General features: G+C 56.5%; 1 protein-coding gene across 6 annotated transcripts in view; it reads right to left on the reverse strand.

Moving 5' to 3' along the window:
* Nucleotides 1-896: 896 nt before the first annotated feature.
* AHDC1 (AT-hook DNA binding motif containing 1) overlaps nt 897-19,272 on the reverse strand; it is a 67,684-nt gene continuing 49,308 nt past the window's right edge. For 5 of the 6 annotated variants that reach the window (XM_058553368.1, XM_058553369.1, XM_058553367.1 and 2 more), the window contains 2 exons: nt 14,280-19,196; nt 897-3,177 (listed from right to left, as the gene is read on the reverse strand). In XM_058553368.1, coding sequence (XP_058409351.1) covers nt 14,323-19,122 — 4,800 coding nt within the window. In that variant the 5' untranslated portion in view covers nt 19,123-19,196 and the 3' untranslated portion in view covers nt 897-3,177; nt 14,280-14,322. Of the gene's footprint in view, nt 3,178-14,279; nt 19,200-19,272 lie in introns of all 6 variants that reach the window. The other variant, XM_058553371.1, reaches the window with a different exon arrangement.

Consider the following 19,272-nt stretch of genomic DNA (forward strand, 5'->3'; position numbering starts at 1 on the left):
TAGTGGCAAAGCCCACTTATCTAGGAGCCACGTTGCCTTGATGCATTCTGGGATCAGGTGTGGAACTGTGGCTGTGGTAAAGCCCTGATTTCTGAAAAGAACAGATCAAAATAGGGTGGCCCCCATCCCTGCCCCACCCACCTGGGCAGGGGCTCTGCTGTCCTTCCCTCAAGAGGCCCCAGGGCCCAGAGAACCTTCCATCCCAAAGGCTGGGCCCTTGGCCCTGGCAGATCTCTTCTGAGTTTGCTCTTCAAAATACACCTCGGCCCTCCTCACCCCTTACTCAGCCACAGAACCCTAGGCTGAGACCCCTCGCCTCCCTGAGCTCCCACTCTCCATGAGCCCTCCCTTCACCTTTCAAGGAGCCCCAGTTCTCCTCACCATGCCTCCCTCCCATCCCGGAAACCACAAGGCCTTCTCTGGGTCCTCACCCCTCTTCTGGTGCCCCTCTTTGCAGTGAATCCCCATCCCTCCTATAAAGCCCTCTTCAAGTTAATGAGCCCCCTTGCTGGGCTATAATCACCTCCCTAAAGCCCCATTTCCTTCATGGCCCCCCCCCCCCAATTCCTAGGCACACAACCCTTCACTGCCCTTCCTCTCCACCTCCAGACCCTTCTCATGTAGAGCCCTAATCCTTTCCACTGAATAATCCCCCCACTGCCCCCTTCCCTCACGGAAACCTCCTCTGCACCCCATCCCCACTGAGCCCTCAGCCCCCTCACCGGGCCCCACCTGGATAGCCTCCCTGTCTCTTCCGCTTCCTCAGCAGCCGCTGAAGATACTCATTTTCTCCCTGCAGGCGATTCTTGGGGCTGCAAACAAGCTTCTCTGGGCATCCCCCACTGGTTCCTTCATGCCACCCACCGCCTCCAACCAGCCTCCACCCTGCCCCAGAGAGACCTTGCCAAAGCCCTCTCCCCTCTCCAAAAATACATAGCGTCTACTCCAAACAGACCTCGCTACGTGTGGCTTCCACCCTGTTACCCTCTTGTACACCAGACCTCTGCACAAGCTCTTTCCTCCTCTGGGAACCCCTCATTTTTCTGCCTAGCACTCCAGCCTTGGCTCTGTAAATGTTTTCTCCTCTGGGAAACTCTCCGGAGTCATACTGCTCCCTGGCCCCACTTGCAGTGCCACAGGGAATCTGGCTTGAGCACAGGGTTGATGCCTTTGCCCCACCATGCAGGAAGGCAGGGAGTGTCTTCATCTGGTCTTGGGCTGCATTGGAGGGGGCTTGGTAGGTGGATGAACCTGCACATCCAGCACAGATGCTGCAGTTCTAGGGACTGTTAGGGACTGTCTGAATCCTCCAGCCTCCTCTTTTGGACAGGGGTGCCCAGAAGGCAGGGGTCTATCTCTCCCTCAGATGGAGGGTTCCTCTGACTCTCCCAAAGCTGGGCCTTGCTGGTTGGGTCAGGGAGGGCAGGCCACATGGAGCTGTCTCCCTGAGCTTCAGCAGGGAGGGACACAGAGAAGCCACATTGGGCAGAGCTTTAACATAAAATGGGTCTATGGGAACAGCTGCTTGCTAAAGGTCAGGCAGCCCAAAGTGGGCATTACTTGGTCAAGGGCAGCCAAGAACTTCCCAAGGTCAGGGAGTGGGAAATAGCTCAGCCCTTCCAGGTCCATCCATCAGAATTAGGCACAGGATTAGGAGTTTTCTTTTTCTAAAGTTTACAAAAGCTAACAGGAAACACAAACCCAGCATTTGGGGTTCAGAGTGGAAAGAAAGGGGAAGCCAGAAATATTGGAGTTACTGGCAGTTTGCAAAGGCAGATGCAGGTGTGTTGGGGCAAAATGGGGGGCCTGGAGACAGAGGCGATCCAGGCCCTGGAGCAAATGGGAGACACACAGACAGGGGGTACTCCAGTCCTTGTGGGAAAGGGGGGTGTCCCACAAGGGTCTTAGGCCTTAGGATGGAATGAGTGTCTCAGAGAAGGTGTCTGTGAACTAGAGTAGAACTATGGGGCCCAAAGGCTAGGGAGACAGGACAAATGAAGGGGCAAGAGTCAGGGACCTGGGACCTAAGATAGAATGAGGGGGTCTAGAAGCAGGGGAGACCCAAGACCTGACTCATAATGGGGGTCCTTAGGGAGAGGAAACCTAGGACTTGGGGGAGTATAAGGGTCCTGGAGGCAGGCATCCACGCACTTTGGAAAGAATGTGTGATCCAGGGGCAGGGAGACCTGGGACTTGGGACAGAATAGAGGTCTCAGAACCAGGGGAGACCCAGGACCTAGGGCAAAATAAGACCTAAAAGGCAGAATCCCTGGACCTGGGACAGAACGCATGGAACATGGGCCAGGAAGCCCTATGGGGCAGACTGGGGAGCCCAGAGGCAGGGGGGACCCAGGGCCTAGGGTGTAAGTGGGGGGAGCCCAGATGCAAAGGTGACTCAGATCTCAGAGGCAGAGGACACGTGTGTATTTCAGCTCCTCTGGGGAACCAGTGGCTGGTGACAAAATTCAGATATGCTCCTTCCATTCCAGCCACCCTCACTCACCCCCTTTCACAAGACACGAGGTTTTTTTGTTTTGTTTTGTTTTTTTTTTTTTGCTTTTTTTTCATTTCTTTTTAATACAAACTTGGATCTTTGGGTGTGTCCTGCCAACAGAAAACAACAACAACAACAGAAGAGAAAACCCAAAAGAGTGAAAAATAAGAAAGAAAAAAAAAGCTCCCGCAAGAGGTTCTTCTCCCTCCCCCCCACCATGCGAATTTGCACACCACGGGACCACAGCAGGTTTACAGAATGCAATATACAATCCACGATTTATAATAAAACAGTATATACAATAAATAGGATATTGTTCATTTTTGTCAAACGACCTGTAGATAAATTTCTCAGTGCATACTTGCAGGGGCTCTGGACACCTTGGGGCCCCGCTTGCAACCTCTTGCACACGCTCTCTCTCTCTCTCTCTCTTTTTTGTCTTTTTCTAAAACTGTGTTTTGTTTTTAACTTTTGTACATTTTTAAAAAGTATTTACAATTGCTGGTTTTGTGCAGAAAGGGCTCACCTTCGGCTTCTGCGTGGAGGAGATGGGCAAGGGGGGGTGGGGGGAGATGGGGCCGCAGGGGGTGCAGGGGGAGGGGGACGAGAGGCAGAGGGGCAGGCGCTCCTGCCAGAGGACGATGTGGACGCTGGGAGGGGTCTTGGCGTTGGTTTTCTGAAAGCTACAAAGAAACAGAAGAGAAGAGGCAGAAGTCAGCAACAGGCACAGACACTGAGCTCTGAGAACAGGGAGGCTAAAAGCCGGACCCCCACCCAGTTCCTATCAGGATTCTGGGAGAAGCTAACCGCATTGTTCCTTCTCCCAGAAAACTCCAAATAGCCCCTCATGAGACTTTGGACTGCTTCTGGCCTTCTCTGAGCTCAGTTTCCCCATATGTAAAATAGGTGTGTGTTCAAGGCCCACAACATTGAGAGGTAAAAGAACATAAAGGGCAAGGAGTCGGGGTTTCAGGCAGTGCAATTTGTTAAAAACTTGGGCTCTCAAGTCAGACACGGCTGAGTTCAAATGCCACCGCCACCATTTAATAGCTCTATGACTTTGGGCAAGCTGGTGAATCTCTACGAGATTTTACTTTTTTACTTTACTCATCTGTAAAATGGAGATAACAGAACTATCCCATAGGTTTGTTGGGAGGATTCAGCAGTTTAAGGCAGAGTAAGCCTGGTACATAAATGAATAATCAATGATACTAATTACTCGTTATTATTTTCCTGGGGCCTGGGCTCTCCAGGTCTCAGTTTCCTCACGTAACAATGAGTTGAGAAATTCCTCCAACCTGAGCTGTTCTGAGGAATGACATAATGGAGAAGAAAGGCCTTAGCACAGCACAGGTGTGAAGCACTGCTTTAATTTCTTCTAAATCCAACCCTCCCTCAAGTCCCCACCAATGCCATTCTGTTCCTTCGAGAGGTGAGATGATGAGGAAGTCCGTCTGAATAAAGGAATAGAGAAACTGCCCAACACAATACCATCTGTGTTGGGCTGCACCCCTTGCCTTCCTGAAGATCAGAAACTCCCAAGTCCTGAAGTACCCCCTTTCCCTAGACAGTCCTAATCATGTTTGCAGGGCCCTGACTCCCCTATCCAGACCCCCAGCTTTGCTGGGGTGAGCAGTAAGGTGCCCAGAGGGACAGGGATGGGCTTGGTCATTCTTAAGACTTCCAGTCATTAGCCTGGCCCTTTTGGAGGTCTGTTCTCTTTTTTTTTTTTGTGAGGAAGATCAGCTCTGAGCTAACATCCGTGCCCGTCTTCCTCCACTTTATATGGGACACCGCCACAGCATGGCCTGACAAGTGGTGCGTCGGTGCGCGCCCAGGATCTGAACCAGGCCGCCAGCAGTGGAGCGCGTGCACCTAACCACTATGCCACGGGGCCGGTCCTTGTTCTCTTCTCTTTTTTTTTGGTGAGGGAGACCGGCCCTGAGCTAACATCTATTGCCAATCGTCCTCCTTTTTTTTTTTTTTTCTTTTTCCACTTTTTCTCCCCAAAGTCCCAGTAGATAGTTGTATGTCATAGTTGCACATTCTTCTAGTTGCTGTATGTGGGATGCGGCCTCAGCATGGCTGGACAAGTGATGCGTCGGTGCGCGCCCGGGATCCGAACTCGGGCCGCCAGTAGCGGAGAGCGCGCACTTAACCGCTACGCCACGGGGCCGGCCCCCCTGTTCTTAAGAGCCCTAAAATTCACTTCTCCCACTCCTGGCGTGAGACCATCCCTTCAGAATCAAGGGACAGGGATGGGGGTGCTGAAACCACCTTCTAAGACTCCTCAGCAGGTCCTTCCCCACCCCCGCAGGAACCAGGCAGCGACAGAAATGAAAGCCTTTTCCTCCCTTGTCCTCTTTCTTGGCTTCTCTTCCCAACAGGGCCACATTTAAATTCTGCTCAGCCTTGGCTGCTGTCTGCTGGGCAGTCAGCCCTGGGGAAGACTTTTGTCCTAAGGCTGGACTTGCCAGGACTCCCTCAAGAGCCAGGGGAACCAGGTGGGCTCCTGTAAGGCAGGGGCAGCACTCCATCCCAGCATCTCAGCCCAGGTGGCAGGCAGAGGCACGAGGGGGTGGGGAGGAGCTGCATCTTTGTTAAGCTGTCAGGTCTCCTGCAGGTGAGGGGAGGATGGAATATTAGCCGTAGGGCTAAGAGGTGTGCTTGTTAGGGAGACAGCTGTATTACAAGTGGGGTGATTGGCAGAAAAGCAGCTCTTGGGGTAAGGGGTGCTGCTGGGATGGATTCAGTTCTCCACAGTTAGGGTGATCAACAGGAACAGCTGTAGAGATAAGCGGGGTATCTATCAAGGGCCAGGACTATTGTATCTGGGGGGACAGGTTCAGCTGGAGGGCTGGGGGCATCTATCTGTAGGACAGCTTTATTGCAGTTGAAGAGCAGCTGCCAAGCTAAGAAACCTCTGTTGGGGTGACAGGTATGGTGTGTTGGGGTGACAAGTGAGGGGGAGATTTAGGACGGGCTGCCCCAAACCACTTAGCAAGCTGATTGTACCGAACCCCAGCCTCCCCTGCTACCCCTAAAGGCCTCAGGGCAGGCTGGGAGTCTCTGCACAAATCTCTGCCGCCCCCGCCCCCTCCAGCCCTTAGCCACTGCCAATGACCCTGTCCAAGCCAGGTCTCCATGGTGATCTCAGCCCAGCAGGCAGCTCCTGCCAGAACCATTCCCGTGGTGCCGGCGGCCAGGCAGCAGGGAGGATTTCTCACCCTCTGCTAAGCCATAGCTGTCTCACCTTCCTCCTCCCACCACCCTCCCCAGCTTTCATGACTTGGCCAGAATCTGGGGGATGGTGGGGGCTGGGGGATGGGGAGAGAATCAAGACCAGAGATTCCTGAGCTAGGGAGAAGGGAGCATGCTGGGGCCCTGTAGAACCCTGACCTCACTAGGTTCAACTCTCTGTGAAACAGAACTGATGCTGATCTGCCGGGGGGCCCAGTGCTGGGCACTGGAGACAAAGCAGGGACCAAGACAGATCTGGTCCCTGCCCTTGAGGGGCTCACAGAGCAGAAAGGGAAGCAAAGCAGAACCCAAACCAGGCAATTACCATGCAGAGAGGTGGGGGCTGTGCCAAGGGAAGCCCTAGGGGGCTCAGGGAGCACCTCACTCAGCCTTGGCGGGAGGAACCGTGGCTCTTCACCTCACTGCCGAGCATGGTGCCCAGCACACGCTGGGGTCAAGAACGCATGCTGACTGAATAACAGAGCAAAGACCGGTCTAAGTCCAATCAGCGTGTCAAGGTCCAGCTCAGGTCTTACACACCTCCGGGACGCCTCCTTAGACCACCCTGTTACCATAGCTACCAGTGCACTTGTCATTCCCTTCCATGCTCCTCCAGGGCAGAGACCTGTGTGCGGTACCTCTGTATCCCCAATGCCAGCATGTGCCTGGCGCCCCAGGACACCAGCCATTGTTCATGAGACTTAACCTTTTAGTGCCTCCATAATGAGTGACTGCAGAGCCACGTTCCACTGAGTCCTTGATCTCTAGCAGTTTTCCCGTCTGAGGTGCTCGGGCATTAAGTGGACTGCGCCTGTCAGTGGGGGCTGGCACTGGGGGCACTGAGGGATACCTGAGCAGGGATTCAAAGTGCTGCAGATCATGTATAAATCAGGTTGTCCAGAGAGACATGTTCTCCCCACAAAAGGAGCACACACATTCCTGCATTCATTTAAGCAACCAGCAGACATATATTCACACCCACTAATTGCCAGGCCATGAGCTAAGGTCTAACTCCCACCTTCCAGCCTCTGCCCTCCAGTCAAACAAGGCAGCGGAGCAGAAGGCAAAGAGAGTGCATGAGAACTGACAGACCTATTTGCTGTGTGGCCTAAAGCAAGTGCTTTCCTTCTCTGGGCTTTAGTTTCTATGTAAAATAAGGGGATTTGAACAGGTAATGGGAGAGCTCTTTGGGCACTGAGATAGTGTACCAAAGACAAGGGGTCAGAGGCAAACCACAGCTCCCCAGACGCTGATTCGCCCCCTCCAATATCTTCAGGCAAAGTCAGGCCTGCAAGTCCCTTCAATGTGGAGAGAACACTGCTTCTCTGAGGCCCAGACCACCCATGACAGATGGAGATACTCTCAGGTAGGCTGGATCTGGGGTGCACTGAGGGATGAAGCTTCCAGTTGGGGATGGGCAGGCTGTGGGGGTGTGTGTGTGCGTGTGTCTGTGTGGCTCTCCTCCCCACTCCAGAGTTTTTCAAAACCTGTGTCCACCAGTGACCAGAGGCATTCCTTAAACCCCAGCTCTGCCAGTCATTCCCTCCTTAGGGATCTTCCCCCACCTCCTCCATTGCTGGGCATAGAGGGGGTGCTAGTGGGACCAAAGGGGGTTCACATCCATCGTTGCCCACCAAGCTTGTGTGACCTTGTGCATGTCTCCCACCTCTCAGAGCCTCGCACTCCTTACCTGTCGTAGGAGGAGGCTATACACGCCCCCCAACACCCACACACTCTCCATCCTCCTGGTCAGAGATGGCTGTGTCAAGTCAGGTGCCACCGATGGGTATGTTTTGGGCATGTGACTAAAGTGGAGGCTGAGGGGGGCCAGCCCGGTGGCTCCAGCAGTTAAGTGTGCGCGCTCTGCCAAGGTGGCCCGGGGTTCGCTGGTTCAAATCCCGGGCGCACACCGACACACCCCTTGTCAGGCCATGCTGTGGTGGCATCCCATATAAAGTGGAGGAAGATGGGCGTGGATGTTAGCCCAGGGCCAGTCTTCCCCAGCAAAAAAAAAAAAAAAAGAGGAGGATTGGCAGATGTTAGCTCAGGGCCGATCTTCCTCACACACAAAAAAAATAAAGTGGAGGCTGAGGAAAGGGCAGGAACAGTGGAACTGGGTGATCCCCAAGGGCCCTTCCTGGCTCTACTAGTCTGTGCTTCCCTGCTTGGGTGGCTGTGTGTCTTTGGGCAAGTCCTTCGCCCTCTCTGTAAACTGGGAGGGGTTGTACTTGGAGAAGGCCAAAAGCCCAGTTAGCCTGGAGAGTCTGAATGGGTTTATTTACATACCCCTCCCCTGCCCCATTTTTAGGAGCATATCTGATGACAGTGGGGGTGAGAGAAATCTAATCATCCCCGCTCCCCAATGCTTAACTCTTCCTCTCACAATTCTCCGTAGTCCACATGCTCTTCTTTGACGCCAGGAAAAAAAAAAAAACCCTGACCCCTGAAACGTCCCAGGCATGATGAGACACTGGGGAGGGAGACGGGGACAGTGCACAGAGATGAGTAACCGGCCTAAAGGAGCTGACGGCGTGGTGAGGAGGACATTCCCAGGAAGGGCTGTCATGGACGCATAAAGGGCTGGAGATTAATTGCGCCTGGGAAGGATCCTAGAACGCTTCTTGGAGGAGGCGATGTCTGAGTGAAAGATAGGAACTGACAGGTGGGAGACGGATGGTGGGTAGGAAAGGACACCCAGGCCAGAGCAGCTAGAGCAAGGGCTCAGGGCACACTGGGGAAAGGGCCCCCGGAAAGCTCCCTCCTGATTCCTGAGTCCACAGTCTAGGGCTAGAAAGGGAGGGGGTGTGAGAAGGAGGTCAGGGCTCAAAAAGAAGCCTTGAATACCTGAATACCAGGGTAGGAAGCTGGGCCTTGATTTTGTAGGCAAGGAGGCTGAAGAGGGGAGGATGCAATCCAAAGTTGTTAAGCAATGGAGTCATGGGAGCAGATGTGTTTCAATTAATTCATCCAGTAAATATTTTGGGGGCTCCACACACCATGCATCCCCAAATGCTGAAGAATAAGCACTTGGGCGGCCACAGTTGGGGGAACGGACTCAGGGAAGGGGGGCAACTATTGGGGCAGAGACCTGGAAGGCCTGGTAACTGAGCTAGGGCTACAGCTTCTGAAGCCTCCAATTTGTTCAAGACCCATTTCCTGCCTCCAGGAAGCTCTTGCTGCCTGCCCTGCTCATGGTTCAAGAGGGTGGTCCCTGGTATTTCTGGTGGGAGCGTTTCAGTACCTTCCCTAGAGAGTGATGCCCTTAATGAACACCTGTTATAGGCTGCCAACTCTATAAGGACAGGACACTGTTTGTCTTGTTCAGTGGTACCCTCAGCACCAGATGCAATGCCTGGCCCAGGGCAGGTGGCTGGTTCATGTGCATTGAACACAGAATTAACCTATTTTCCCCTGCCCTCCAGCACAAACAGTGGGCACGATGGCAGCAAAAGTTACGATGACAAAGATGGCAAATCTGCCAGGGGAAAAATCATGACGTATTACAAAGATATAAGGAAATCTTTTTCAGATTATCTGTACCAAGAGGATTGGTGTGGATAACTGTGAACAGGGTTTCTAGCTGACTTGTCATTTAGGAGTCGGGGTCCCGTTGCCCTTCAGGCTTCAGGCCCCTTGGAGTAGGGCTTGTGACTTACCTTGTCTCTGGGCCCCCAGGGAGTACTCAGCCCAGCTGCTAAGGCAAAGAACTAGGTGGTATTTCACAGCCTCCTGCCAAAGGCCCCAGACCTACGCTAGAATACAAGATCCTTCCTAGGAGGGAAGCAGGGAGAGCAGGGAAGGAGGGCTGGCTATGGAGTCCTGAGCAAGGAAGAAAGCATCAGAGGCCCCAGAATTCAGTGTGAAGAGGTATTCATCCACTCATTTACCAACCACCGATTACGTGCTTACTATGTGGCAGTGACTGGACTAAGTGCTTTATAGGTAATGTCATTTAATTCTCACAAGAGACAGCGAGGTGATGTGACTCACCAGGTCACATAGCTGCTAAGGGATGGAATTGAGCTCCACACAGAGGCCTGCCTGCACCCACAGGCATGCTCCTCGCCACCAACCTCCAGTTTCAGGAGGGTGAACCCTCCCCTGGGTTCTTCTGGGTCCACAGGGATGTGGAAGACGGGAACGGCGGAGCGTGAAAGGGCATGCTCACGCAGAGATTATATTTCTAGGAAATGAGGGCTCAGAACAAGAAGGCCTGGCCTGAAAATGGCTGCAGGAGAGGCAAGAGATAGGACTGGAGGGAGGACAGCCTCAGAGAGTGGGAAGAGGCAGGGCAGGACTGGCTGACCCCTGATGTGAGGGCCTCTTGCTTAGAGCCAGAGGCAAGAGCAAGTGACCTCTTGAGGTTTCAAGACACAGAGAGACAAAGCCCAGAGCAGCCGGGCCTGGCCCAGGTCTGGGCATGCCTGCTGACCTTGGCTGGACGGTGGCCTTGGAAACTGCTTCCTGCTCTGGTCAGGCCCCAGCTGGTGTAACCTTGGAGGACCTGTGACATTTCTCTCGGCCTCAGGGCCAGGCCGGAGGGGGAATAGGGAGGAGAAGGGGACTCGAGATTCCTAAACACCCTGGAGGGTCTTTCCTATCCTCCTACCCTGTCCCCAGAGTCTGGTAGGGCAGATCTTCAGCCATAGGGGCCTGATGCGGAGCCAGTCTGTCTGGCTCTGCTTTCTATCTGAGAGACTAGAGAAGAGGTCTGCCTGGGCCCAAGTGCCCCCTGCCCCCCGCCCCCCGCCCCTTCCCTCTCTGTCCCATCAGCTCAGTTCTCAGACCAGCCAGGTCCTGCATTCCCCACTCTGGCTCCCCTGAGCTTTCCTCCTCTAATTCACACTGGGGTGTGACCTGCCCTTGCCCACAGTTCCCTCCGCCTGGAAGGAATGCCCAGTCTCCACGTGTCCAAATCTCGCCTATTCTTCAAGGTCAAACTCAAATGCAACTTCTTCCACAGACCCTCAAAATCCACTTAAAATGTCAGACCCAGAAAGAGTTGTAGGGAGCATCCGACCAATATGTCATCTTGTGGATGGGGAATCAGGGGTGCTAGGTGGAAGAGCAGTATGGCAGAGTACCAGGCTCGGGGGGGCCAGTGCTGGGCTCGAATCTTGGCTCCACCATTTACTAACTGTGGATCCCCTGGGCAAGGTTCACAGCTGCACCTGTTTCCTCAACTCCCTGATGGGGGAAGGGGGAGGCTGGGAAGGGTCAGTGAGGCAGTGTTGCACAAAGGGCCCAGGACAAATACGTGTCCCTTTTCTCACCAATGGGGTAGGGAGATGACTTCCGACCCCAACGCACACCTTCCTGGTACACAAGCTTTGTTTCTCCCTGCCTCTGGGCACCTGCCACTTCCCACCAGGTGTTTTCAGGTTCTTTGTGTACTTGTTTTAGCTTCCCGGGGTGGATGCTGAACTCCGAGGACTGGGGCCATGTCTCTGTCTCCCCTGTGCCTGGCACTGGGACGGGCATGGAGGGGCTCAAGATGTGAGGTCGAGCTGAATGACTGCTTCTCCAGTGCCTGATGTCCAAAGTGCTCATGGCCTGTTGGTGAATGAGCATGTCACTGTCCTCTCTGTGTAAGCCCTCTGTTGACAGTGACCCTCCCTCTCTCTCTCTCTTTTTTTTTTTTGGTGAGGAAGATTGGCCTGAGCTAACATCTATTGCCAATCTTCCTCTTTTTGCTGAGGAAGACTGGCTCTGAGCTAACATCTGTGCCCATCTGTCTCCATTTTGTATGTGGGACGCCTGCTATAGCATGGCTTGATGAGCAGTGCGTCGATCTGTACCTGGAATTCGAACCTGCAAACCTCAGGCTGCCAAAGCAGAGCACGCGAACTTAACCACTATGCCACCAGGCTGGCCCCCACCCTCCCTCTCTTAACTCTTCTTCCTCACCGTTCTCCTCTCTATACTTCCAACTCTTCCTCACTCTCACAATGATTCCCATCAGTCCCTGGCACAGAGGGTTGTCCCAGGTGAGGGAGGGAGCTGGTGTGTGCCATCTTAGATAAAGAAGGAAGACAGCCTACCACCGCCTGGGTCCACGCCACCAGCAATGCTTGCTTGGACTCCTGCAGCTGGTCTCCTTCCTGAAACACCTGCCTTGCTCTACTGTGACACACGGCATTCCAGCTGAGAACTCCTCAGTGGTTCCCCATTTGTCTTGGAATAAAGTTCAAACCTCCCAATGCCCTGCATGATCTGGCCCTGCCTGCCTTGCCCCTCACTCAGTGTTACTGTCTTCTTATCAACTCCTCAGGGCTGAGCTCCTGCCTGCCTCAGGGCTTTACTCGCTGCTGTTCTCTCTGCCCAGAATGCTCTTCCCACTCCCTGTCTGGCTGACGTCCCCCTCTTTTTTTGGCATTGGCTTCAGGATCTGGTCAGCTTGCTACAGGCTCTCATGGCCTCCCAGCTTTTCTTCTCTTGCACAGTCCTTTCTATGGTGATAATTACCAAATGCTCTGTGTCATTCTGTTTACTGTCTTTCTCTCTAAACTGGAATCCCCCTGAGGACTAGGACCTCTTCTGTGGTGTCCACTACGGTGCCCCCAATGCCTGGCATATAGTGGGTGCTGGACAGATGTCTCTGGAACAACCAAATGCATCGGTTTGAGGATAGTGCTGTCAACTCCCAGCTCTGAGTGGGGAGCGGGGCCAGAATGTGGGGCTGGATGGCATCCCAGTTCCTCCTGTGTTCAGGCCTCACTGGGTGGGTCCATTATGTATCTCACTGAGCTGTGACCTGCCCAAACACCCAGCCCCCACACCGGTTTATTTACCCACCCAGAGCCTGGGAGGAAAGGCTTTTGGATTATTTCACATTTCTGGATTATCCATGAGACATCTCCCCTCGAGTGAGAAGGATCAAGAGTTTGACATTTTAAACTCTAAGCAGCTTCTCCCTGGTCTGTCTCAGATCTACGGCTCTGCTGCTTGCAATGAGACGCATGGGGAATGGAAGGCCATTTTAATCTTGGCCTGGCTTCATTAGGAGGGAAAATATGCTGCCAAAAAAAAAAAAAGTTGGGCCCATTGTCTATGCCATACAGAGTTGCAAGAGCCTAAAATATTATCAAAGTCAATTTCCTTGAACAGATGGGGAAACAGAGGCGGGAGGGAGTAGGGGGCAAAAGCTTGGTCAAGGGCGTGTAGCAAGTTGATGGCCAACTGGGGAATGGTCCTCCCTCAGGCCTCCTGACTCCGATGTGTTGCCCTTTGCCACCTTCAGGCACCAAGGGAGCTGAGGTCACGCAGAGAGGGGTAATAAGTTTCCACTGACACGACTTCAGGACCCTGAGTCACCCTGGCCTTGAATGGCCTTCCCAGAGCAGGGACGGGGCTTTCCAGGAGCCCTGATATTCCTTCTCCAGGAAGAGCACTCCCAGGAGGCTGCAGTGGCAGCAGAGGTGGAGGGTGACAGGCTCAGCCAGGCCCCCGGCCCACTCCACTGCCAGCCACCACATCTGGGCCAATTTTGTGACAGGTCTGTTGTCCAAAAGTGGGATCTGATGGGCCAGCTGTGGCCATATTTCCGGAGCAGGTTGTTCGTCAAGAAAATGACTCCTCCAACCCTGTCTCCTTTTACCATTTTGGGGGCATTTTCTCCCTTTTATTTTCCTTTTCTTAAACACAAAACCTTGAGAATAACACTAAAACTGTGACTCCAACTAATGAGATCACAGTGCCTAATAAAAATAATATCTAAATATCTAGCAATATTTAACTGAACTCTTGGAAAAGCATTTGGCTTCAGGAAAAGGACTGGCTTTTTCTAGGCAGGAAACATCTTGCCTGAGGACAGACTCACCAGCTGCAGGTTCCCAGGTACAGTGGGATCCCAGCACCCCTCGCTACTCTGGATCCCTACCCCACGTGCCCCTGACCACTCTGAGCCTACCTCAGGCCAAAGATGTTGAAAAATAGCCTTTGGGGGTACCCTGGGGGTACCCTTGCAGATTGTGTGGCCAAGATATACCGGCCACCCTCTGCCTGGCCCTGCCCAGACTGCATCTTGGATTAAATGAAGCTCCTAGGGAAAACCAGAAGCCAGTGGAGTCAGTACCCTGGATGGGCCCCAGTGGATAATTACCCAACCTGCTTCTCCCTTTACTTGTCTCAGACACGGTGATGTGAATGCTTCCCTCACAAGAGGTAAAGTAACGAGTCTTTCCTGGGACCCAGGTGGTGCCTGCCCAAGACCTAGCATGGATGAGGGAAATAAATGCTTGATGAACCAAACTAGATGGCCCTATCCAATCTATGGTTCTTCAGCCATTTCAGTAATAGGGCCCCCTGAATGTCCAAGCCCCATGCTCGTCTCCCCACCCAAGCAATCCATCTCCTTCCTAAGACTGTTCCCAACGTCTAACCCCAGACTCGTTCCTGAATCCCAACTCCCTGTTGTCGGGTCCCCAGTCTTGTCCTTACATCCTTCCTGCTCATCACTATACCTTTTCCCCTTGCCCAAGCTTTAATGTCCTCATCCCTCCCACCTCCAGGCCTCTGCCCACTGCACCCACATCCCCAGACTCACCCAGGAACAAAACCTCGAGGTCCAGTCGGCACTTCAGTTGGCACTACAGGGAGGTGACGGTGAATGTGTCCTCAGGGTGAGGTTCCGCCATGGGCCCCAGGAAGCCGCTCTTGGGGCCCCCACCCAGGCCAGGATGCGCTTGTGGCATAAAGCCTGGATACCTGTAGGCAGTATCCTGCAGGGGCAGCAGCGAGTCCCTCGGCACGGGGGACAGGGTCAAGTCACTAAGGAGCGGGCAGCCATAGCCAGCAGTGGCTGCAGTGGGGCCACGAGGTGGGCCAGGTGGCCGGGCCATCTCCAATGGCTCCTTATCGGCCTTGGGCGTGGCCGGTGGGCTAGCCAGGTGTGGGGCACTGAGGCACGCGACCTCCGTCCTGCCCAGGAAGTCAGCCAGCAGCCCTGTACCCACCTTGCCTTCGTAGGGTGGGCTGCGGGCAGCTGAGCCTGGCGGGTACCAATATGCTGTGCCCTTGCAGCTGGGAGAGTCGTAGTGGGGCTGGCCCAGCGGCAGGTCCCGGCAGCTCAGGTGTGCCTGGGCTGCAGCCGCGTGGCCCAGGCTGGCCCCCTGGAGCCCATGCTTGAGGGGGTCACAGGCAGCCAGCTTTGTGGGTGGCGGCCGCAGCTCTTCCTTGAAGCCCAGTGTGGGTGAGCAAGTGGGTGAGTATGCCTTCTGCAGGCCAGCATCAAACACGGTGGGCGGGTGGGCCAGTGGCGGGAAATGCTTGCTGTCCAGTTCAGGGGCACCTAGGCTGGGCGAGTCGCAGTGGAAACCTTGGCCGAAGGTGCCGTCGGATGGCGTGGATGGGTTCATGGAGTAGGGTCCCATGAAGTCACAGGGGTCTCGCTCGCCCACACTGAAGGCCCTAGACTGTGAGGGCAGTGGTGACATGCTGCTGTCTCCGCTATAGTAGTCCAGGCCAAGGTCTGGGCTGTCCTGGAACAGCGGGTTGACCGGCTGTGGCTTGGGGATGAACTTGGCTTTGGCTGCCGCACCGCCCCGCTCCTTCTTGGCTGAGCAGGCCCCGCCGCCCCGTCCACCCCGTGGCTGCCGGGGCCCAGTGCTCCGTTTGGATGGGTAGCCTGAGGCAGTAGCCGAGGCGGATGATGGGAAGCCCAGATGAGAGGCCTCGAACAGGTCCACCTTCTTCCGCCGTCCACGGCCTGGCTTGGAGCTGCTCTGGAAGAGGACGCTCTGGTTCCAGTTGTAGCCGGGGGCGGAGGATGCCTCGTTCCAGTCCATCATCAGTTTCTCCAGGCTGGACAGGCTCGACTGGCCCTCACTGCTCGAGGCCTCGCTGTTGGCACGCCGGAAACCACCGCCAACTGGCTGATTGAACTGGGTGCTGTCGGAGGACGACTCGGAGAAGGTCTCAGACACGGCTGTCTGCTGCTTCACCTTCTGTGGTGTATAGTTGGAGATGTCCAGGATCACGTTGGGCTCGCTGACGTGGCAGTCAAAACCGGGATTGTAGAGCTGACTGAAGGCCTCTGAGGCCCAGTCCAGGCCTCCGTAGCCCTGCCGGAAAGGCCACTGAGAAGCCCCCACAAACTGCCGACAGTTCTCAGGCGAGGGCTGGAAGGAGGAGGAGGAGGAAGAGGCGGCAGAGGCAGCAGAGGTGGCAGAGGCTGTGGTGCCCTTGGGCACCATGTAGCCACCGGGCGAGACGGTGCTGGCCCGGCTGTCACAGCGCAGGGGTGTAGGGGCTGAACCAGAGAAGGTGGCCCCCTCAGAGCTGTTGAAGAAGGACGCCTTGCTTGGTGGCAGGCAGGGGCCACCAGTAGGTGGTGGGGCATAGCCAGCACTGTGGGCGCTGCTGGGCGAGGCAGGCAGGCTATTGCCACTGCCATAGGCGAAGCTGCAGTCCTTGCTATTAGCACAGTCCTGGCCTGTAAAGGGCTTAGCTGGCGCGAATACGCTTTGTCCAGCCCCATAGCCGCCATACTGGGGGGGGTAGGTGTTGGTGGGTGGGTGGGTGGTAGGTGAGCGGGCCACAGCTGAAGGCGGGGGAGCCAGCTTCGGGAAGGTCTCAGCTGCCCGGCAATCTGAAGTGTTTGGGGTTATCCCATAGCTTGCTGCACGGCCTGGTGGGAAGGTCTGGCGAGCGGGCAGGACAGGCTGGAAGGAGGGGTCTGCCCCAGTCCCACTGCTGCCCACTGCCACTGGGCTGGCCTTGGCTCCCCGGCTGGGGAAGGTGGCCAGGCCCCGCTGGGCAGGTAGGGCACTGGTGGGGGGTCCTGCATAGGTGCCTGATGCCTTCCGGGACTCAGGGCGAGAGGCTGAGAGGGCAAAGTCCAAGAGGTCGGAGGAGTCATCCGAATCCAGCAGTGAGCGAAAATAGCCAGTGAAGAGGTTCTGGCGCTCCTGGCTGAGCTCGGTCTGGCCTGCAGGCACGCCCGTGCTGTAGTAGCTGCCTCGGCCTGAAGCCCCACTCTCTAGCCCAGTGGAGGCAAAGGCCCGGGCCTCGGTCCCCTGGAACCCACAGTTTCGGCCAGTTTGCCCACCTGGGTGCCCATGGTGAGGGGCCCAGCCACCACCTTTGTCCCCAGCCCACTCAGCACCTGCCTCCCCAAAGCCTGGGCCACTGGGCACCTGCTCTGGGAACAGAGTCCCGTTCTTCCGGGACCGCCTCTTGCGCTTGGGCTTCCCAGTCACGGCGTCCACCTCCCCCCGGCCCCGTTTGCGTGGATGCCCCAACTCAGTGAGGCCGGGGCCCCCAACCCCAGCAGGTGCCACTGCTACCACCTTCTTTTTCTTGCCAATGCCCTCAAAGAAGTCACTGAAGGAGCAACGCGCTGCCTTGGCTGCATGGCCCCCACCCCGGCCACCAAAACCGCCTGCTTTGCCACCACGCCTTCGGAAGCCCTGCACACGATGCAGGAAGTGCGAGATGCTCTGGGTGTCAGGAGCCTGGTGCACTGACTCGGGCTCACTGGGTGTCCAGCAGCGGGGCGGTGAGCACCGCCCGGCGCACTGGCTCTGGCGGTTCAGGAAGGCTAGCTTGGCGAGGACGTCTGAGTACTCGGCTTTGCTGTCGTTGGCGTCTGCTGCGTAGGATGGCTGGGGAGATGCCAGCTTCTGCTTCCGCCGCCGCCGTTTCTTCACCTCCGGCATGGCCATGGTGGCTGCTGTCACGGTGGCTGCCTCGGCTGCCACCACTGCTGGCTCCTTGGGCTTGCCAGGACCCAGCAGCAGGTTCTTAGGAGGGCGGCCACGCTTACGCTTGAGAATAATGGGCATCTCGCCGGGTGGGAAGACCACCACCACGTTGCGTCCATTGTTCTTCATCTTTAGCAGTGGGGTGGGCTCTGCCGATACACGCAGGCCCAGTTCCTTCCCCTCCACACTTAGGCTGCTGCTCAAGGACGACACCTTGTACGTGGTCTTGTTCCGCCTCCCCAGTGATACAGGGATCTTGGCCATCTTCACCACCATGCGCCGCACGCCCCGGCACTTGCCTTTGCGGGTAGTGACCACCGGAGTCTGGGAAGATTCCAGCTCCAGCTCTGGGACTGGACCTGGGCCTGGCAGGGCAGGAGGTGGCGGAGGTGGTGGTGGCGGGGGCTCAGCCAGGGCAGCCACCAGCCCTGTGGGCATAGGCAGGGGCAGCAGGCGGCCCTCGGGCCCAGCATCTGCCTTGCGCCCCCGTCCAGCTTTCCGCCGGCGACACAGAATCTTTGGCCTATCAGTGCGCCGTAAGGCGTACTTGGGGTGACCCTCAGGCCCAGGGGGGCCGTGGGGTGAGCACAAATCCAGGCGCAAGGGCTCAGCCAGTGGGCAGGGCCCCAGGGGCTGCTGGGGCTCCAGGCGGTGGCCAGGGACATCAAGCAACTTGGGCAGGGGGTCAAGCGCCTGAGGGTCAAGCAGCTGTGACTCCAGGGAGTCGGGCAGGGTATCCAGGGCCTGTAGAGCCAGGCCTGGCAGCCCCAGAGGGTCAGCAAGAGGTTGCAGGGGCGGCAGCTCCAAAGCTTCCCCGAGTGGCTCTAGTGCCTGCGGGTCCAGGAAGCGGGGCTGGGGGTCCAAGAGTTGAGGCTCTGGCTCAGGCGATGGTGGCTCAAGGGCCTGGGCCTCCAGCAGCTGGGCCTCGGGGCAAGTAAGGGAGGCCAGCTCACTAAGGATGTCGGCATCAGCCAGTTCTGAGTAATCAGGGCCGTCGGGCTCAGGCTCCGGGGGCAGACCAGTGGCCGCAGCTGTGGCGCTGGGACTATGGCCTTGGCCGGGCTGGGGGCTGTCTCTAGGCTCAGTCTCAGGTTCGTAGAGGGGGTGGCTGGGCCGTTCGGACTTGGCATGGGGAGTGGCCCGCTCCTCAGGGCTGCGGATGCTGTTGGCCAGGCTGGGTGAGGAGAAGAAGCTATACTGAAGGTCACCAGGCGGTGGGGCGGGCGGGCGGCTGAGCCGGAGCCCACCGCAGTCCAGGTGCACACCGCTGTGCTGCAGGTCCTGGGAGAGCCGCGTCAGATCCTTCATGATGTCAATCAGCTGCACCACTGGATGCAGGTTCACCCGCCCGTTGTCCCAGCGACGTCGGGAGCTGCTGGCGTCTCCCGCGGGTGTAGGGCAGCGAGCCTGTGAGATGGGCCGAGCCGCCCTCGGGGGCAGCGGGTCGTCCCCTTTGGCAAGGACTGGTGGGCGCCGGGTGCTGGGGTCCCGGCGTGGGGGTGGGCGCGGGTTCTCGGAGAAGGTGTGGGCGAAGGCCTTGTCGGGCGGGCTGGCAGGGGGCCGGGTGGGAAGCAAGGGCCGGGGGGTGGGGGGGCCGCCGGGGTAGTACTTGGGCTCCCGGAGGTAGTCAGGAGAGCTGCACACGGCACTGGAAGTCACCACCAGGCCCTGGGGCTTCACACGCATCCTGACCTTGTCCTCCGCGGGCCGCCAGGCGGGGCCGGGGCTGACATGAGGGTGCGAGAAGCCGGGACCAGGACCTGCTGAGCAGGACAGGCAGGAGGTCCCTCACTGAAGATCCAAGTCCTCATCAGCTTTCCATATCTTCAGTGAGCC

This window comes from Diceros bicornis, chromosome 13, assembly GCF_020826845.1.
Source record: "Diceros bicornis minor isolate mBicDic1 chromosome 13, mDicBic1.mat.cur, whole genome shotgun sequence".
Classification (NCBI taxonomy): Eukaryota; Metazoa; Chordata; class Mammalia; order Perissodactyla; family Rhinocerotidae; genus Diceros; species Diceros bicornis.